This window comes from Hemicordylus capensis, chromosome 3 (assembly GCF_027244095.1).
Source record: "Hemicordylus capensis ecotype Gifberg chromosome 3, rHemCap1.1.pri, whole genome shotgun sequence".
In the NCBI taxonomy this organism is placed as follows: domain Eukaryota; kingdom Metazoa; phylum Chordata; class Lepidosauria; order Squamata; family Cordylidae; genus Hemicordylus; species Hemicordylus capensis.
The window spans coordinates 352,724,997-352,746,307 of record NC_069659.1 but is presented as its reverse complement, the minus strand read 5'-3'; the positions used below and the strand labels follow the sequence as shown (position 1 = coordinate 352,746,307).

Here is a 21,311-nt window from a genome sequence, read left to right as displayed (position 1 = left end):
AACTCTTTTTGCCTCCCTTGTTGTCTCCTTGCATTTCTTTTGCCAGAGTTTGTGTTCTTTTCTGTTCTCTTCATTTGGACAGGCCTTCCAATTTCAGAAGGAAATCTTCCCTTTTATGGCTTCCTTGACGCTACCTGTTAGCCATGCTGGCATCCTCCTGGACTTAGTGGTACCTTTCCTCCTTTTGGGTATACAATTTAACTGGGCTTCTAGTATTGTGGTTTTGAGTAAACTCCATGCACTCTGGAGCAAAGTGACTCTCCTGATTTTTCCTTTCAACTTTCTTTTTCCCATGCTCCTCGTTTTGGAGAAGTTTCCTCTTCTGAAATTCAAAATGTCTGTGTTAGACTTCCTTGGTGATTCTCTCCCCACATGAATGCTGAATTTGATTGTCCTATGGTCACTGTTCGCGAAAGGATGTCAGATGCCACGGACATCACGCACCAGGTCCTGGGTGTCACTCAGGATTAGGTCCAAGGTCGCCTTCTCTCTGGTTGGTTCCAAGACCAACTGTTCTAGGGCACAGTTATTTAGCGTATCTAGAAATCTTACCTCTTTGTCATGACCTGACTGTGAATTTACCCAGTCTATGTGTGGGTAATTGAAGTCATCTGTTATTACAGCCCTGCCTCTCCTTGACACCTCCCTGATTTCCTGCTGCAACTCCCAGTCACTGTCAGTGTTTTGATCCGGAGGGCGATAGCATGTCCCCAGTAGCATGTTTCCTTTCAGGCCCTGTATTTTCACCTACAGGGTTTTTGTGGAGAACTCCAGTCCACCTAAGTTTTGTAGCTTGTTAGATTCTATCCCTTCTTTAACATACAGTGCTACCCCTCCTCCAAGGCGCCCCTCCCTGTCCTTTCTATAGAGTTTATACCCAGGGATGACTGTGTCCCACTGGTTCTCACTATTTCACCAAGTTTCTGTTATGCCCACTAAATCTATTTCTGTGTTAGCAACCAAGCACTCCAGCTCACCCATCTTGGCTCGGAGGCTTCTGGCGTTGGCATATAAGCACCTATACGCTGAATCTCTCCCCTGATGTATGCTATTCTTTTGACTCTTTGACCAGCTGGCAGAGGCTCCCATCTGCTCCTTATGCGGTTCTGCTCTGTCTCCTTCTGTCTTATCTGAATCCTTTGCACCCTCTCACTTTAAAGGATGGCTTTTGCCAAATCGAATACTGCCCAGCTTCTATTGGCTATTCCCCAAGCGTCGGCTGGGGAATCCCAGCCAACCTATCCCCCAACCGTCGGCTATTCCCCAAGCGTTGGCTTTGCAGCTGTTCTGCAGAGTTTTTGATTTTAAGCAGCAGCAGTCTGGTTCCATCTTGGTTCAAGTGCAGCCTGTCCCTTTTGTACAGGCCTTGCTTGCTCCAAAATGTGTCCCAGTGCCTAACAAATCTCAACCCCTCCTCCCAGCACCAACATCTCATCCATGCATTGAAACCCCTCAGCTCTGCCTGTCTCACTGTACCTGCATGTGGAACAGGTAGCATTTCTGAGAATGCTACCTTGGGAGTCCTGGACTTCAATACACTAACTGTCCAGCCTTTCTCAGGAATATGAAGGAGGGATTTGTACTTAACCTTCTCTTCTCCACTGGGCTCCTTGTGATCACAGGGGTTTGTTCCAGGCTCCCCCACAGAGTTCCCGCTAAACTCCTGCAAAACCCTAACGTCCTGTTTGCTATGCTCTGTTCACTGTTCTCTTGGGCCTTCACCTCTTATCTAGAGAGTAGGCTTCAAACTGAGACACAGGATGTGGGTCAAAGGAATGTGGGGCCTCTCACAGCCCTACCTGACTCTATCCCCTCCAGCAAACCTGGGAGAAGCTGCTGCCAATCTGTGAAGACAATACTGAGCTAGATAGACCAATAGTCTGACTCAGGCCCTCCTCTCTATCCTGAGCTGCTTTCCTTTAGAAAACAGAGATGACATTATTAGCTAAATGCTTGGCATGACTGTTCTGCAGTAAAAGGGGAGAAATCAATAGCTAGTCAAACTTTGCATGGCGAAGTTTGCTGCATCAATCATGCAATTAAGCCATTATCTAAATATTGCTGAGTTTCTGTTTCTGAAAGTCATGGGAGTGGGCAAAGGACTAACGTGCTGGCCCCTGTGGCCGCGGGATCTTCTGCTGGCCCATCCCACTTTTAAGCCCCTCTCTGCCATCTTATGGACTGGGAGTGTGCTTGCCTTAAAATAGAAGCTTGGGTTCTCAAGATGCTGAATCGGGTACAAAGTGCATGGTGCAGGCATGGATTTGTGGTGCCGTACATTTGAGCCCAAGATCACAGATAAGCTGGAGTTGACATCTGGAGTGGCAGCAGATGCTTCAATGTGTCTTGATCACCACCGCTGAGAGGGATTCGTGCCGGCAACCTTGGAGAAGCCACTGCCAGTCTGTGAAGACAATACTGAGCTAGATGGACCAATGATCTGACTCAGCAAAAGGCAGCTTCCTATGTTCCTAAGCAAGGCGTGAAGGACATAATGGTATGTTCTCTAGCAGGCATGCCCAATCTGGGGTCTCCAGATGTTGTTGGACTACAGTTTCCACTATCTCCAGCCACAATGGTCATTTAGCCTCTTGTTTAGGAAGCTGGCATCCAACCAGGGAGGGAGGGAGGGAGGTCTTTCCTCCACAAGGCTGCCGAAAGCAGCAGCACTTTGGACCCCTTTCAGGGGTGGCCCCTCACATAGAGCTCCTTGCAGGAGTCTTGCTGGGATGGGACTGGGACACCATTTATTTATTTGTTTTATTCTCTTTCTATCCTGCCTTTCATAAGGCACCCCATGGCTTGATTTGTAACAATGGGAGTGGGGGGCTTTGGCAATTCTCCACCCATGGGGCTGTGTCCATGGCCAAGGAGCAGAGGGCCCCAACCAAGGGACACACACTTGAATACGGTGGCACCAAATGGCCTCTCTTGTGGAAACAAAAAGGGTCCAGCGTGAGGTTACATCACCTCCCTTGGGGGCCTCCGGAGAGGAGCCTTCTCTTGGGAGCCAGGGTTCCTTCTCCCTCTCCTGCCTTGTTGTTCTGCCCTCTCCTGGTGCTGAGGTTCTCTGGTTGGGTTGTCCACCACCTTCGGGACTGGGAGTCTCTTCCCTCCTGCTGGACCACCAACTAGAGATTCTCCCCTTGTTCCACTCCTTGCTGCTCATCCCTCCGTCTTAAAATGCTGTCCAGGTGGCCCCATCCTTCTCCACAGCTGAGGCTGACCTCTTAACTCCTCGCCTCCTTCCCCGTAAAAGCCCACCTGAACGTCCCTCCCTTTCTCTCCCAGCTGGGACTTGAAGGTGGCCCTGTGGCCAGTTTCCATCTGTCTTCCCCTGAGCTTTGTCCCTGGGATTGTGAGCCAGGACTAGAGTCACAGGAGAAAGAGCAGCCACACTGATGGCAGAGGCCCCGACCAGAGCATTCTAGCTCTTTTATTGTGTGCATCACGTCCGACGTCACCATTCCTTTTCCGCGTTCTTGCACGGGGGGAGCTGGCCATTTCTCATCCACCTTTCTACTCGTGAGTTCTGCAAGACCGGTGCCCTGCAGAAGCAAGCATGAGTGGTCTCCCTTGTTAAGCAGGGTTTGCCTTAGTTTGCATTTGGATGGGTGACTGCATGTGAGCATTGGCTGCTGTAAGACATTCCCCTTAAGGGATGGGGCCACAGCTCAGTGGAAGAGTGTCTGCTTGCATGAAGAAGGTCCCAGGCTGAAACCCCGGCAGCATTTCCAAATGCGGCTGAGAGAGACTTCTGCCTGGAACCTTGGAGAGCCGCTGCCAGTCTGTGCAGACAATCCTGAGCTAGAGGGACCAAAGGTCTGACTCAGTATATGGCAGCTTCCTGTGTGCCTATGCATCATGCCATTAGAGTGGCTGCCCTTCCAAATATAAAGCACCTAATTCCTCTTTTATTAGCTTCCCCCATCGCCATCTCGGAAACTAGAAGGCTCCTCTGGGAATCGTCCTTTTGTTCCATACGGCCCACTTCCCTAGGTTGTGGGACAGGGATAGCCAATCGGAGGTCGCTGGGCTACCCGAGTCCACACCTGGGGACCCAAGTTTGTGAACCCCTGCAATAGGGTAGGGGCCCAGAATTAAAGGGGGTAGATTTTGTCTGGGCTTTAAAGACCCATCCTGGGTGGGAGAGACAAAGCACCAGAGGCGGGAGAAGACCAAGGGAATCCCCAGTCCATTGGGAGCCTTTCTCCAGCTGCCGTTCGTTTGGCTTTTGCCACCCACTAGGTCGCTGTGCTGTCAGGGTTGGAGGGCGAGGAGGCCCAGCTGTGCTAATGAGCAGCTGCCCTCCACTTCTAACCCGCATGCTTGGTCTCTCCTCCTTTGCTTCCTGTCGTAGGGACATAGGAAGCTGCCATATACTGAGTCAGACCCTTGGTCCATCAAGCTCAGGATTGTCTTCACAGACTGGCAGCGACTTCTCCAAGGTTGCAGGCAGGAGTCTCTCTCAGCCCTCTCTTGGAGATGCTGCCAGGGAGGGAACCTAGATGCTCTTCCCCGCGTGGCTCCATCCCCTGAGGATCCATCTCCATCTCCCATTCCTATACAACTGGGGAGGACCCTGCTGAGCTAAGGGGACAAGTCATGCTTGCCCCACAGCACAGCATCTCCACGGAGGCAGCTGAGGGAACTGCTCCCAGCCGAAGCCCTCCTCACCCTCACCAGATCACACAGGTGAGGCCACCCCTTGCTCTCTGCTCCCTTAGCAAGGAGGCAGGCGATATCCTTCCCGAGAGCAGAAAGCAGATCAAGCAGGGGAGATGCTTCGTGGCGCTTCTGCCATGCAAGCATTTTGCTTCCGGCCCCATCGGGGCAGCAGGAGGGCAATTTCAATGTGCTGACTTCAACTCTCCTCATCTCACATGGACTGATGGCTGGCGTGATGCGCAGTGCGAGCAGTGAAGGGAGGGTTGTGCAACCGCCGTGCCCATCCATTCTCCCCATGTGGCAGATGGGAGAAACTACAGTCATAGGAAGCTGCCACATACTGAGCCAGACCCCTGGTCCATCTAGCTCAGGATTGTCTACACAGACTGGCAGCAGCTTCTTCAAGGTTGCAGGCAGGAATCTCTCTCAGCTCTATCTTGGAGATGCGGCCAGGGAGGGGACTGGGAACCTAGATGCTCTTCCCCGAGTGGCTCCATCCCCTGAGGGGAATATCTTGCAGTGCTCACACACCAAGTCTCCCTTTCATATGCAACCAGGGAGGGCCCTGCTTAGCTAAGGGGACAAGGCATGCTTGTGACCACCAGACCAGCCCTCCTCTCCAGTCATGCCAATTGTGCAACTGGTGTCCTCCCTAGCGGCACTGCTGCTTCTGAGTCCACAGCAGTGACGCCACAGGACCCTCCCGTCACTGTTAGCACCGGGAACCCTGTCAGCCCGTATTCCATGTGAGAACTGGCCAGTGAAGAAAAGAGCGGGATGGTTATTTTGTGTGATCTGGACAGGATGCCTCTGTTAGCGCAGCCCCAAATTGCATTCGCTTTTTTAGCCGCTACCTCACACGGCTGGCTCATCTGCTCTTGGTGTCCCACGACCGTGTCAGCCCCTGTGTCCAATTCTGGGCACTGCATCTTAAGGAGGACATGGAGAAACCAGAACAGGTTCAGAAGGTGCCGACAATGAGGAACCGTGGGAGGAGCTGCATATTTTTGACCTGGAGAAGACAAGGCTGGGGGGAGATAGGAGAGCTGTCTTCAAATTTCAGAAGGGTGGCTGCATTGGAGGAGGGGGAGCCGGTTGGTCCTCTGTTGCTCCACCGGGCAGGACTGGAACCCCTGGGTTCAAGTGACAAGGAAGCCGATTCAGGCTAGCCCTTAGGAGGACCTCCCTAGCCAAGAGCTGGTCAAATACAGAAGGGTCTGCTTTGGGCACTGGGGGCTCTCCTTTGCTGGATGTTTTGAAACAGAAGCTGGCTGGCCATCTCTCAGAGATGCTATAGCAGTTTCCTTCCCCAAGTGGGAGATGTTGTGATTTCCCCCAGCTGTGGGAACAGCAGAGCTCTGACTTAGATGAGAGTTGCCACCTGCTTTGCAGAGTGGAGGTCCCAAATCTCTAACCAAAATAATCAGGGCTGGAAAAGCCCTTCGCCCGAGACCCAGGAGAGGAGGTGCTGCTGCTGCTGCTGCCTGTCAGAGCAGACAAGACGACGGGGCTATGCTGAGCAATGGCCTGACTCCGCATGAAGCTGCCGCTGCACGAGATTTAGATAGAGGCAGTCGGGAAGGGTCCCTTTGAAAGAAGTGACTGCGGTGCCCCAAGGAATGCATCCGATAAAAGAAAGACAGGTTACACATCACACATGGGATGGTGGTTGGTTGGTTCTTTTTTTCTTCTTCAACATTTTCCAACTATTTAGGATGAAAGAAACGTTACAATGCTAGACTCCTTTTTCATTTAGTTACATAAATAAAATTTTTATAAATATCTCTTTATAAACATATAAATAGCTTTACAACATAAATACATTGATGCGTGACATGAATGTACAAACAACCACCTTCGGGTATACAGCTGGCCTCCTCAGTCTCTGGGAATGGAATGGTCCCTTGTCACGAGGCATTTATTGTGTTTATAGATATAGATATACGTATGTATGTAGGCATATACTGGGTATGATAGAAAGAGAGCTTTGGGGTTTCCGAAGCAAACCCCCCCTCGAAAACAAAAACCCCTCCCCCCTGCAAATCACTGGTTCCGCCTCAAAGTCCTCGTACCAGTCCAATAAACCCAGCAAGACCTCCTGTCTGCTGTGGGCAGCCGGTCACAAGTGATCCTGGATTTCTGTGGGGAGATGTCGGCAAACGTCCATGGGGTGGGGCAGAAGGATGCAGAACGACTGTCAGTTCAAGGACCTGGCAGGAAGGGAGACAGACAACATGTTAGGCTCTTCCCAGTTTGCAAGGTCGGCCATAACATCCTAGAGCATTCGAGTGGGGAGGAAGGGGTCTCGGCAGTCCTGTACTCCAGCCCCTGCTAGATTTGTTGCAGCGGGAGGAGTCCCCAAACCTAGATCCCCAGACCTGGTTGGACGACAACTCCCATCTTCCCCAGTGGCTGCACTAACCCCTGCACATGTGTGGATGATTATTCATTTTAAAAGCAACATGGAGACTGGGCCATCTGACACGCAGTGTGTGTAGGGCTGGATATGGGATATTCTGTAAATAACGAGGCATGTGCCGATCAACAGCCGTGCATATGCTTGCGGAAGAGGGCACGCACTGTCCGGGGATGGCATGTGCGTGGGACTACGCAATTGACAGACATGACTTTTCAGAACTTGGTGCAGGGGTGTCCGTTCACGCGTCCAGGGGCATGGCATGGCGTCTGCGTTGCATGCAGAAGGTCCCCGCTTCACTCCCTGGCAGCATCTCCAGGTAGAGGCTCCTACCTGTCATGCTGGAGAGCCACTGCCAGCCGGTGCAGACAGTACTGAGCCAGATGGACCAAGGGCCTGACTTGGTAGGAGGCAGCTTCCTATGGTCTGGAGCCCGGTCTGCACAGTTTTGTGATCCATGTTTTGTGATCCATCCATGTATGGTCGCTGTTTTACATTTCAGAATTGTATGTAAACTGCCTGAAGATGCTTACATAGGCAGCTGCCATAGACTGAGTCAGGCCCTTGGTCCATCTAGCTCAGTATTGTCTACACTGACTGGCAGCAGCTACTCCAAGGTGCAGGCAGGAGTCTCTCACAGCCCTACCTGGAGATGCTGCCAGGGAGGGGACTTGGAACCTTCTGCTCTTCCCAAAGCAGCCCCATCCCCTAAGGGGGGGGGGATATCTTACAGTGCTCACACATGTAATCCCCCATTCAAATGCAAACCAGGGCAGACCCTGCTTGGCAAAGGGGACCATTCACGCTTACGACCAGCAGACCAGCTCTCCTCCTCCATATTAGGCAGTTTATACACTCCAAATGAACTAAATGAAACTAACATGTGGGGACCCACGTTTCAGCACTCCTGGATTAACCCTTTGCCTGCTAACCAGAGGCCAGTGCTGGTCATGGCCACCACCGCCCACATTACAAAATGCACACAGAGCAAATGTAAAAACACAAGAAGGGAATCTCTCCTATCAGGAGCAATGACAGCTGAGGAGGGGGAGAGGGAGGGAGGGAGGTGGGAGGGGGGATGCAATGGCACCAGCTGCTGTGTTTCTCCTCCTGCCAACGGAGAGCCTTTTGGCCTTCCATCTGCAGCCTTCTAATGAGGCTGTGCCTGGGTGCTTTTCATGGTTTCCTAGTAATCCGGCTGCAAGGCCTGGGAATGCCACGGCAGAAGCGACCTGGCAGCGAAAGGAGCAACTCTGGGAAAGAATCAATGGGACGTTGTTTGCAAGTGATGCTACCCAGCAGAGGTGGCGGGGGGAGGGGGGATTTGGCCCTGCCCTGGGGTTCAAAGAGGTCATGTGAACGGTCCTAGTTGGGAGGGAAATGGCCACTCTTCTGCAAACACGTGGTGGCTTGCTGGCTGTGAAGCACAAAGCAGTGGGTGCTGCTTCTCCCAGGGTGTGTCTGGCCAGCCGCTTCCCATGAGTCTGGTTTATTCTTTCCTAGCAAAAAGCCCGTGGCGATGAGGGGTGGAGTGTGCACAGATGGAGCCCGTACGTGACGAGGAGGACCCCCTGCGAAGAGGGACGTGTGTGGCACCATGGGGAGCTTCTCCCGCAGAGGTACTAGCAGCTGCAAGAGCTGCAATCCAGCTCAAGATCAGGGGAAGAGGATAGAGCCCGTCCCCCCCCGCCCACCTCAAAGTTTCAGCCCTGATTGCAACAACAACACCCCCCTCCGGCTGCTATTGAAGTCTGAAAAGCACTCTGTTCGTCACAATGTTCCGTTTGGTTCCAAGATCTTTCCGGGGTTTTCAGTCTCGGGTACCTAGATATGGCGCAGCTGAGCTGGGGGTGATGGGAGTTTGTCATTCAAGCACATCTGGGGAGCCAGTTGGAAATCGAACTCGGGGCAGAGTGAACACCGCTCCTGTGAGCCGTAGATCCCCCTCAGTGATCTATTGCTCTTTGATCGGGAAGCTTCCGGCAGATTCCGCTGGATCTTCGCCAGGCACTGTTCAGGCAATGCCTGCTGAGCTTTAACAATGGAATGGCACCGTGTGCCTCTGGCCCATTCTCTGGGAGCACAGGATGTGTCCCCAGGAAAAAAACAGGGATGCTTCCCCCTAAATCTCTCCACCCTCACTGTGGGGAGCCACTCCGTTCTGGGCCCAGCCAGCCAACCATGGCTAGGAGACCAGGGTGATAGGCCACCTCCAGCCTCTGAGGCAGGATGCCTCTGGGTCCCAGTTGCAGGGGAGCAATGGCAGGAGAGAGGGCATGCCCTCAACTCCTGCCTGTGGCTTCCAGCAGCATCTGGTGGGCCACTGTGCAAAACAGGATGCTGGACTAGATGGGCCTCCTTGGGCCTGATCCAGCCAAGCTGTTCCTATGTTCTTATGTTAGAGGGGAGGGCACCTGTTCTCAGGGCACTTGAAAGCACTTGGCAGCCACAGCTTGGGAACTCTGCACGTGCTGCCAACTCCCGGCACGTGGCCAGCTGGTCTCAGGCATGCACAGTGTCGGCCATGCGGCTGTAAAGATCCCAGCCTGGCCTGCCAAAAGCTGACTCTAAGAGGCACGACGGGCAAGCCCCAAGCCCTGACTCTCCATACCCACAGGATCCGTCGTTGGAGCAGGGAACTGTGGGTAATTCTGGCCAGGGAATCAGAGTTGTCCAAGGATTAGGAGTCAGGTGATCGGGAAGAGCCAATCCCACTCCAGGGCAGCCATGCAGACAGACTGCCCGCTTTGCTACCAGATTCTTATGCTGTCCATCTGTTACCAGCCATTCCTGCCTCCAAGCTGGTTTCCTGGCCAGGAGCGGCCCTTTCGTGAGGCAAGGCAAGGCAGTTGCCTCAAGCAGCAGATGATTGGGGTGCGGGCAGGACAGCACGTTTCCCTCTGCTGCCGCCACCGCCACCGAAGCAGCTCTTGGGACTGATCTGATCCTTGCAGGCTTTGCAAAGCGCGCAGGGAGAAGAGAGAAGGCTGCCCTCGCCTCCTCACACGCCATGCAAAGCTTGCAAGAAGCATGAGGAGAGGCGAGGAGGCTGCTGGCAACCTCCCTCCTTCCCTGCTCTCCGCGCCAATTTCAAAGCCTTGCAAAGGCTGGTTTTGAAAGGAGGCTGGGGCCCCCAGGGGTGTGGGGCAAGACAGCATTTGGGGCCTTTCCTCAGGCATCCAAGGATCCAGCACTACAAGCACATGCACGCAGTCAACTGACTCCGGGTCAGGCGCTGGCATGTGCAGGAGTGTGCATAGCAACCACACACACACACTTAGGCAGCCTGCATTAATTTTGGTAGGGCTCACGCCAGAGGACTTTATGGCAGACTCTAGTGCCCAAAGTCCGTTCTCTATTCTGCTGAGCATAACGGCAACCAAGGCCCACTGCCTCACGGGGCTCCTTCTGCAAAGAACTGACATTCACTTGCTAACTGGCTTTCTGTCCCCTGCATAAACAACATCCAGGCACTTGCAGGGGGTGCGGCCCACTCCAGGGAGTGGGGGGCCCTGAGACAAAAAGTGGCGATGGGCCTCTAGCCCCGACTCTCCCTCCCTCCAGGGCTCAGGGGCCTTTGTCTCCCCCCCCCCCCGGTGACAGGCTCAAAATGTCACGTGTGAAAAATGTCTTCGGGACGTGCTTCCATCTGTCACTGCTGAGGGTGACTTTTGACACACGCTTCCCATGCTGAAGTCCGTGGGTTATGGCAGGGATGGTGTCCCGCCCCCCCCCCTCTGCCGGTCACACACACCCCCTGAAACATTTCTTTCGGGTAACGTGCTTCAAGCGACATGCCTGTATCCCCTTGAAGCACGCCTGGAAAGCAACACTCCTAGGTGCGGTGGGGAGTGCCCTGCAGCTCCAGCGCCACAGCCATTCAACATGTCACCTGCCCATCCAAAGCCTTTTTGAGTTCTAACACCACTCACTGTTCAGCATGGGCAAAGTTTAGCCATTCCAGCCCCAAACTCTCCTTTCAGACCTTTGTGCTGAGACTGGGCAAACATAAAAGAAAAGAAAAACCACCTGATCCATGTGGCGAACCTTTTGTGCATGATTTTTTTTAAAAAATCATGCAGTAACACAGGAGTTGTCAACCTTGGCTCCCCCCTGATGCATTTGGACTACAACTCCTATCATCCCCTGCCACAATAACCAAAGGCCATTGATCCTTTAGAACAAGCCCAAGATGTTTCATTATATCTCAACTGGGTTCGTCTTGGCTCATTTTAGCCCAGGGGTTCTCACTCTTGGGTCCCCAGATGGACTACAGCTCCCATCATCCCCAGCCAATAACCCCTAGAGTCAAGAGAAGGCCAAGTGTGCCTCCGGGAGAAGGGACTTCTACAGCCTGGGAGCCACAACTGAAAAGGCCCTGTCTTCCATCACTAATCAAGCACATGTCTGAAGGGCATTGTGACTGGGGATGATGGGAGTTGTAGTACAACATTTGGGGACCCAAGTTTGAGTATCTCTGCAGCAACAGTGGCCACAAAGAGCAGTGACCTTGACCTGCTGGCTGTAACAAGTTCATGCAATGTGACCGGCTAACAACATCGGCACAGTAGTCTGGCATGCATATTGGCCTCCCGTCCCCATCTCTGCCCAGCGGACCCTTTCCTGGGGAGCAGGCTGCACGCATGGTGACATAACCTTGACCCGCAAACTGCCAGGGGTCAGGCCTCCGCTCTCCCCTTTTAGCTGTCAGCTCCAAGCAGGTGCCTTCGCTATCTTTGCCAAGGAGCAGAGACGCAGTGGGCGCTCCCGAGACAGAAGCAAACATGCAGGCAGGGGGAAGTCTAAATAAGACCACCAAAACAGCCTTTGCAGTCGGGTCGTTCGAAAGCCAGCCTTGCAAACGATCATTATTAGCACGCGCACATTGAGGAGCAAACAGGTGTGAGCCAAATCTGGGGGCCTTTTTCAGGAAAAACACCACCCTGCCCCCTACACACATGGGCTGGGACAGTTTTGCATGTGCAGCATTTCTCACTGCATGCCCCCCATTCTGGCCCCCAAACAAAAGAGTTATCTGGGGGTGGGGAGCCTGCCTGTCAAATTCCATAAATCTCAGGGAGAAGTTGCCAAAAAAGCACAGCGTTTAAAACAAACAAACAAAAAACTCCCAGATATTCTTCTCCAAATTGCCAATGGTCCAATTCACACCAACCCTCATGCTTCTTACAAATGGAAGTCACAGAAACATTGGACACGGCCATATCCCGAGTCAACCGATTGGCCTACCACTGAGGTACATCCCTAACCCTAATGTCACTCTCTAGGTGGCCTTAAGACAAAGGACTTTTTCTCTCTCAGCCTCCATCTGGAAGATGGGGAGAATAATACCGGCCTACCCTACAAGGTTGTTGTAAACAGAAATCAGGCTTGGGAAGCTCTAAAGCACTATATATATCAATGCCCAGCTGTATTCTTCCCCCTTGATTTATGGTTTCATTGTCTGCAGCAGCTGCTACTAAATTTAACAAAGCATTTCTGGATTTTGAGCTAGTCGACCGTCATGAAGATGTTGACATCTTGTTCACAAGCTGTTAACAGCCTGTCTAGAAAGGCTTGCTGCAGACTAGAAGAGCCTTCTTGTCTGTGGAGGTTAGTCTTTCCTTCTTTATTTGATTGTGTTATCTACAGTACAATATGGTTGTTGTTGTTGTTGTTTGGATCATAGGAAAATAGGGAGATGCCATATACTGAATCAGACTCATGGTCCCTCTAGCTCAGAACTGTCTACACAGACTGGCAGCGGTTGTCAGTCACGGCAGGCAGGAGTGTCTCTCAGCCCTAACTTGGAGATGCTGCCAGGGAGGGAACTTGGACCCTTCTGCATGCAAGCACAGAGGTGCTCTTCCAGTGAGCTTTGGCCTCAAGAGAATATCTTCCAGGGCTCACACATGGAGTCTCCCATTCAAATAAAACCAGGGTGGACCCTGCTTAGCAAAGAGGACCATTCATGTTTGCTACCACAAAGCCGGCTCTCCTGTCTCCAGCCAAAGTTCAGGATCACCTTCAGGACACCCCCCCCCTTTTTTTTTTTGCAGCAGGACGAGAAGAAGGCGCCTGCTTTTAAATCTCTCCGATTGAAATCCGTGGGAAAGTTCTTAATTCTGGCTGGATCCTAATAACAGAGCCCTGCGGTTGTCTTTGGTAGAATACAGGAGGAGTTTATCATTGCCTCCTCCTGTGCAGTGTGAGATGATGCCTTTCAGCATCTTCCTGTATCGCTGCTGCCTGATAGAGGTGTTTCCCATAGTTTGGGAAACATACCAGCAGGGATTTGAACTGGCAACCTCTTGCTCTCAAGTTACTTCCCTGCTGCACTATTTAAAAGACAGTTTCAGGTAGCCAAAACAAACTGGAACACTGGGGTTCCCAACCTGTGCTCCTCTGGATGTTGCCAGACTACAACTCCCATCATCCCCAGTCACAATAAATTGTAACTGGGGATGATGGGAGTTGTAGTTCAGCAACATCCAGAGGAGCACAGGTTGGGCACCCCTGCCAGTAATAATAATAATAATAATTATTATTATTATTATTATTTATACATTTATATCCCGCTCTTCCTACAAGGAGCCCAGAGCGGTGTACTACATACTTGAGTTTCTCCTCACAACAACCCTGTGAAGTAGGTTAGGCTGAGAGAGAAGTGACTGGCCAAGAGTCACCCAGCAAGTCTCATGGCTGAATGGGGATTTGAACTCGGGTCTCCCCGGTTCAAAGTCCAGCACTCTAACCACTACACCATGCTGGCTCTCTCAGTAATGCCACTGCAGTGCTCATGTGCAGAGGATCAAGCCAGCCCTGCTCAAGCAATAGCATCACACAGCTCTCAGGTTCAGGGCTGGCTGGCTGTACTAATACAACAGCACCTCTGCTTGGGGTTTGCTGGAGCCCGGAAAAGGAGTGCTCTAGTCGGCAGCAGCGACATAGGAAGATGATGAAAGGCATCATCTCATACTGCGTGGGAGGAGGCAATGGTAAACCCCTCCTGTATTCTACCAAAAGAAAACCACAGGCAGAAATTCATCAGGGGCATCTCTAGGAAGTGATTAGAGAAGCTGCACCTGTTAAATGTCTGCCTGGATGCATCCCTCCCCAGCCCAATGTCCAACTGAAAGACCAAGGCAAAGCGTGTGAGTGCATGGAGCCTCATTTCTAAAGCCATCATCATATACCAGACTGTACAAGGTCTTCACAGCTTACATGGCGTGGAAGTTAAGACGGGCATCTTAACCTGCATTTCCAGTCTTTTTAGAGTTCGAGTGAAAACGTAAAGCATCTCGACTCTCCTCTTAAACCAAAGGTTTTTGGATTACTGAATACAGTTCAGGGCTGAATCAGTAGCACAACCTCCATGTTGTTGCGGCTTCTCTTATTGTTTTTAAGAAAACTTCTATTAACGCTTTCCAACAAAATTCACATACCTTACATAGCCAAAGGAATGTTTAAAAATGAGAAAAAGATTCTCTCTCCCAAGAGGGCTCACAGCCGCAAAGAACACCAGCAACATCCACTGGGACAGGAGCTGTGCTGGGGCCGGAGAGGGACAGTTGCTCTCCTTCTGCTAAATTATAAGTGAAGCATCACTTCGAAGCAAGAATGCTGAAGTGCTACAGAGTTCAGACCAGGGAACCCCCTACAACTTCTTGTTGTTATTGAGAGCTGGTCTTGTGGTGGTGGGCACGAATTGCCCCCGTTGCTAAGCAGGGTCTGCCCTGGTTTGCATTTGAATGGGAGACACATGTGAGCACTCTAAGATATTCCCCTTAGGGGATGGGTCCACAGCTCAGGGGTAGACCATCTTCAAGCTTGCATGCAGAAGGTTCCAAATTCCCTTCCTGGCATCTCCAGATAGGGCTGGGAGAGATTCTTAACCCCATGAGCTTAGGCTGAGTTACAGCATATCACATTTTCTCTTCACAACAACCCTGCCAGGTAGGTTAAGCTGAGAGAGAATGCCTTGCCAAAGTCTCCCAAAGCCCCGAGTGATCTGCTAAGTGGGGATCTGAACCAGAGCTCCCTCTAGCCAGTTCAGCCCTGGCCATGACATGGCACCTGGGCCCAGACTAGGATTTGCCCTGGCTGGCTTCTACCCACTCATCAGAGCTTTTGCAGAGCTTTTGTGCTGAAGCTTTTGCAAGACAGACCCTACTGGGGGGAAAGTGAATCCGAGCTGAATCCGAGTAAACCCTGAATGAATGAATGAATGAATGAAGCCTGACTGAATAAACAGGCGGTGAAAACCTGTCCCATCCGTAAGGAACTTGCAATGAAAACTGGGACAATGGGATCGAACAACACAAAGGACAGACAGAAAGTTGGATTACTAAGAGAGGGTGACGATGAGCAAATGCACGGACCCCTGCTTCATCTCAAAGACTCGGTGACACTGAAACGATGGGCACTTTGCTACTTTTTAGGGGTGCCACAAATCCATTGCCTGAGGCCATTGTGCCTCCCTGGGCAGCCTGGCCTGGCCTCGCAGCGGGAATATAGCTACATGTTTCCAGCCCAGCAACTAACACGTTTTCTCTCGACATACTGCTGGAGTCTCAGGTGCCAGGTTATGTCTCCCTGCTCACTTGATTGAAATGCAAGCAGGAAAGCGGCTCCCGTTTCTCAGGAGACCAAAGGGCTGGTTCACAAATGCAGCAGCCTTGCTCGATTCCTCTGCGTTGGGTAAGTGGCAATCGAATGTCTGGAACGGAAACCAACCTCACCGAAAAGCAGGTGGTGGAAGTCATAGGAAGGTTCTTCTTCCCATGATGTTAGACCCTGGGATGTCTCATACAACACACACACGCAAGCCGCACCAGGCGGGACAGTCTCACGTGATGGATGGGTGAACTAGCCGAGGACACCTTTCACGGCAATAACCCTCAGCTGATGGCCTTTTCGGGGACCAAGGCAGAGAGGAAGAAGTTTGTTCAAGGCCCCCTCGGGTTCACGCCTGAGCAAAGATTTTAGAAATCAAGCATTGCTGTAGGAAAGGCACTTTGTATGTGGCCAGAGAAAGGCTTTCGCTTTTTAAAAAGGAAAAAGCGAACGGTCAGATCATGAAAGTACTAAGCAATGTCCGCTTCAGAAGCCACTGACTGCAAGAGAGTCGGCTGCAGAGCAAACTGGAGCCCCGAGCCAAGAGGAGCCAGCCCTTCAGTCCTATGCTGCAGTTACTGTGGTAGAAAGGAGCGGGGGGGGGGATCCACGGCACCACAAGGAGAAAAACAAACACAAACCGCGAACGGAATGATCTAGTGGGCAATTAAATAGAAATAAGGTGGAAATACGATTTAATTAATAAAGATACTAAACATGATATAGAATATACCCCAAACCAGTATATATGCAAAAAGTATATGACTGAAATATGCTATACACAAAACCAGCCAGGTAGTAGGCTTACTGTGGTAGCAAGTATGAATTGTCCCCTTTGCTAAGCAGGGTCTGCCCTGGTTGGCATTTGAATGGGAGACTACAGGAGCGGAGCACAGTGGTTAGAGTGTTGGACTAGGACCGGGAAGACCCGAGTTCGAATCCCCATTCAACCATGAAACTCACTGGGTGACTCTGGGCCAGTCATGTATCTCTCAGCCTAACCTACCTCACAGGGTTGTTGTGAGGATAAAAATAACCAAGTACACTCCATGTATGGAGAAAGAGCAGGATATAAATGTAATAAATAAATAAAAATACATGTGAGCACTGTAAGATATTCCCCTTAGGAGATGGGGCCACTCTGGGAAGAGCATGTGCTTGCCTGCAGAAAGTTCCAAGTTCCCTCCCTGGCAGCATCTCCAAGACAGAACTGGGAGAGACTCCTGCCCATAACCTGGAAGAAGCCGCTGCCAGTCTGTGAAGACAATACTGAGCTAGATGGAGCAAGGGTCTGACTCAGTATATGGCAGCTTCCTGTGTTCCTATGTAGTGACTAGAAAGTGGAGGCTGGGTGTGTGCTAAACCAGGATTATTGTTAAACAATAATATTGTCATATAATCTGCCACTTTTCAACAAAAACATTCTCATACGGGGTGGGGGGAGAAAAGAATAAGATGGTTCACTGCCCCCCCCATCTAACAAGAAACATGGGGGAGACACCACTGGGAGGGGCGCTCTTCTGAGCTGAATGAGGACAGTTGCTCTGGGCAGCCAGAGACAGAGGGAGCCGCCAGGTGAAAGGGGGCAGGTGCAAGAAGACCAGGAGTGTCCCGGAGAGAGTGTCGCCCGGTCCCTAGTTTAACTGGAAACCGTCCTAAAGAAGAACCAGTTTGTTGCAGCAGGAGGCCAGCCCCTTTCGTCAGATGCAGCGGCGGCGTCGTATATACACCCAGACCCCGGTAAAGAAGCCAAAAGCCGGGCTGGCCGTGCCATGCAGGCGATACGGACGCCAGTGCGACTCTCCCCCTCGGCCCGTCCCCGGCTGGTCTCCCCCATCCCGCACCGGTGGTGCCAGGTGCGCGCGCACGGGGCTCCCTGCACCTGCCGAAGGGGGCTCTAGTCTACGGAAGCTTCTGCGGCAAGAAATCTGCGAAGAGCCGCCGCCGGGGACACCTCGGAGGGGCCGGGATTCGGGCAGGGGCCGCTGCGCTAGCTACTCACCGCCGCTGGGTGTCGCCCGCTGGCCGCCCTCGACGGCTCAGCAGCCCAGGCCGCTCATGGAGCCGATGCGGTCGAGCTTGAGGCCGAAGCAGCCCTTGGAGAGGCCCTTCTTGGAGAGGCCCTTCAAGCGCCGAGACCCTCCTCCGCCGCCGCCTCCGCCGCCGCCGCCGCCGTGGTGCTCCGGGTGCATCACACGCGACCAGGCTGCCCGCGTTTGCTTGGCGTCGGTGCGCAGGTCCCGCATCAGCCTCGACGACGATGACGAAGAGCCTTTGCCCCGCTGCTGCGACGAGGAGCTGCTGCCGCCCGAGCCCTGCTTGGAGCCGCCGCTACGCGCACCACCCGCCGCGGGCCCCGACGACGCCTCCAGCAGCTCCGCCAGTTCGCGTCCCAGCGCCGCCGCCGCCGCGCTCCCGGAGGGGCTCTGCGGGAAGGAAGCACAGAGGGAGGGGGAGAGACGTCCATCATGCCGGAGGGGGCCAGTGGGACCCCCTCCTCCCCTCTCCTGGCTGGCAGGACTTCCTCGCCGTCCCTCCACTCAACCTGGGCATCACCTCCAGGAACGCCTAAAGCGCAGGGGCGAAGATTGGGGGGGGGGGGCTAGTGGAAATGCAGGCAGAGGGTGTTTACATGGGGGCTTGCATCAGGACGCCCCCCCCCGCCCGCCACCGCTTGCTATCTCCCTGCTCTTGGGAGAGTCTGGAGAAAACACCTGGTGGGCGGGGGTGCAAATGGGGGCTCCCAGCCAGCGCCTTGCTACCCGCCCCTCCTCCCGGGCGACAAATGGGGGTCGAACGTGGGGGAGATACTAGGAAAGAGGAGCAGCCTTTTGTCGGGACCAGACCTCCCCAGAGTAGACCGCAATCAGCCTGAGTCTCGGCAAGGGCGGCTTCAGAGTGGGGCATGGCGGCGGGGGGGGCGGGGGCGGGGGTCGCCTCCCCGGAAAGTGGCTTCCCTGCCTCTCCCCCCCTTCTCTTTCGAGATTCTAATATGTGGGACATACAACTAGCTCGCCCAATGAACGGTGCCTCTCGCCGCTCAGATTTCTTTTGGGGCGCTGCCTCTGGGGGTCTCGCGAGTCACCTCGAGGGAAAGGCGCCCGCTCCTCGCCTTGTCCTCTCTCTTCACCCGCGCACACCCCAAAGCTGCTCGGCAGAGACACCCGGGGCACTCTCCGGGGCAGCCCCTGCAGAAGACCCGGGCTTTGGAGCCGGCCCGCGGAGGACTCGTGGGAAGCCCGCCGGACCGGATCTCCCCGCCGTCTTCTTCCTCCTCCGCTTCTGGGGTCCGAGCGAGCTCCCCGATCCCCTGCTGACGACCCCGCAAGTTTATTCCCCGGGCGCCTAGTGGAGGGTAGAGGAGCCGCTCTAAGCGGCCCTGGAGCCCCGAAGCCGCCCCGTCGTCGGCCCTTCCTTCGCCCTCTCAGCACCACGGGGGGATGGAGAGCAGCCGGCATGAGCAGCTCGTTCCTGGCCCTGGGCTGGAGGAGGCTGGTGGAGACGAGAGGGCCACAGCCAGCGCCACCAGAAGATGCCCAGATGGGGCCGCCGCCGCGTCGGGGCTGGAGTAGGCCGGGCGAGGCTCAGGCGGGAGAAGCGCCCCACCTCTGCATCTACCCAGGCGAGATCGCCCCCCTCGACTGTGATGCATCCGGATTGACGGCCACCTGGGACTCCCTTCTCACAATCGCTAACCCGGAGGAGAATCCCCAACTCTGCCCCTAAACCAACGTACACTCGAGAGGAGCTACAATATCCTTTCAGTAAACTGCCCCGCGCAGTCTGCTCAAAGCGGGGTATTGAATCGGGGTTCAGTGGTGATCTCCGGAGGGTATGTAGGCAAACCTGGCGGCGGCGGCACTGAGTGCCGGTCTCTCCCCCAGCAGCTGCCTCCCTCCTGCCTCTCCCATCCCCTCCGCACCACCCTCCGTCCATCTTTCCCCTCCGGGTCCTGCAGACCCCGACGGGGAGGAGAACAACTCCAGGGAGGGACCCTGCGCGGGGCGTCCGCCCGTCGAGTCTGTCTCCCGACTTACCTTCTGCAGGTTCTGGGGAGCCGGCATCGCCTCCAGCCCCAGGGCGAGCAGGGCGAGGAAGAGTCCGCAAGCCACGACCTGCCAGATGTACATCCTGCGGTGGGGTGCGCCGGGCTGCCCGCGCAAGCGCTGCCTGGGAAAGGAGGGGGAAGACGAGCGCGGCGGCCGCGGCGGCGTCCCGGAGCAGAGCAGTAGGAGAAGCAGCAGCCGCAGACGGCGAGACCCGCTGGGGGCGGGCGGCAGTGCGCCTCGACGGTCGGGACCGGGGACCGAGACTGGAGAGGAGCGCGGCGAGAGGCCCGCGGGCAGACGGGAGGCCAAGAGCGGCGCGGTCTCGCGTCTCCTCCAACCCGAGCTTCGCTTGCTCTCCTCCTTCGACGGCATCGCCCTCGGCTCTTTATAAGCAACCTGCTGGGTGATGTCATCCTCCGTCTCACGGCGGGGCGGGGGGCGGGGGGGGGAAGGAGCCCTGATCCAACACTTGGACTTCGCGCCCCTTGTGACGGGGAGCCCGAGGGCGCGCGCACGCCCCGGTCTCTGTCTGGTCAGTGCCTCGATGGAGACGCGTGTTTGCCCCCTTTGGGGATGGGGCCTTCGCTCAGGGGCAGAGCATCTGCTTTGCATGCAGGAGGCCCCGGGTTCAACCGCTGGGGCAGCATCTCCAGGTTGGGCCGGGAAAGGCTTCTGCCTGCCACCTTGGAGAGCCGCTGCCAGTCAGTGTCGGCAGTACTGAGGGGCAGCTGGCTCAAGGATCTGACTCGGTAGAAGGCATGTTTTTACGTACGTGTGTGTGCGCGCGCGGGCGGGCGCGTATACCTGGTGGACTAGCTGTGCTCGCCGGCCAATGGAAGGCAGAGGCGCCTGGGCAGGCGGTGTGGGACGCGCCTTCTCTTCCGAGGCACCTGTGCGCGCGGGTGCAGGGCGTGTGAGCGGCCAGGAGGCGGCAAGCGCCAACAGCGGCCAGGGGGCTGGGGTCGCCCGGGCTGCTCTGGAATGCCGCCGCGGACTCATGCAAGCCTCCTGGGGGGAAAGGGAGCCAGGTTGCTCCCCGCGGCTTCCGCTCGGTCTGCAGACGGCCTCGCCGCCTCGCTCGCCGCCAGCTGCCCAGATCGCCCGGAGCCGCCTTCTCTCTCCTGCCACCTCGTCCCGGGAGCTGGCACGGGGACGGGGTCTGCGCCCAGGAACCCGCGCAAGAGGGACGGTTGCATCGCCACCACGGGGCACCCGGAGGGTCAGCCAGAAGAGCAACGTCCAGACTTCGGGGGGGGGGAATGGTGCTTCCAGTACTGGGGGGGGGCAAGTACCTCCCCGGACATGAAGTTCCCCCCCTCTTTGTTTCAGAAATCTAGCATCTGGGGCGCAGCTCGCCCACCTAGAAGGCACCCTGCCCCTCCTATGCCCCCTCATCTCAGCCACTGACAGGCTGGGGGGGGGGAGATTGCTTGGGGGAGAGATGGGGCATTTGGCCCGGGGAGGCGTTCCGAGCCACGAGAGGCGAGCGGAGCTCCTCAGCGCGCGAGCCCGCCCTGCCAGCCCCTGGCTGCTGCTGCCCCCACCCCAAGCCCAAGAGCGCTGCG

At 54.7% G+C, this 21,311-nt stretch overlaps 1 protein-coding gene across 1 annotated transcript; it reads right to left on the bottom strand.

The window, feature by feature from the left end:
• Nucleotides 1-6,324: 6,324 nt before the first annotated feature.
• On the bottom strand, nucleotides 6,325-20,139 carry NPPC (natriuretic peptide C). Its single transcript, XM_053305068.1, has 3 exons — nucleotides 19,735-20,139; nucleotides 17,700-18,123; nucleotides 6,325-6,878 (listed from the first exon to the last, which is right to left on the bottom strand). Exons 1-2 carry the CDS (start codon nucleotides 20,116-20,118, stop codon nucleotides 17,737-17,739), a joined length of 771 nt encoding a protein of 256 aa, XP_053161043.1. The 5' UTR covers nucleotides 20,119-20,139; the 3' UTR covers nucleotides 6,325-6,878; nucleotides 17,700-17,736.
• Nucleotides 20,140-21,311: the final 1,172 nt, after the last annotated feature.

What these genes read in the sequence shown, in the direction of transcription:
- NPPC (XM_053305068.1), bottom strand. Translation starts at nt 20,118, where the DNA reads ATGCCGTCGAAGGAGGAGAGCAAGCGAAGCTCGGGTTGGAGGAGACGC. An exon ending in CTCCCCAGAACCTGCAGAAG is followed by an intron (nt 18,124 to 19,734) that starts GTAAGTCGGGAG and finishes TCCTTCCCGCAG; the next exon opens with AGCCCCTCCGGGAGCGCGGC.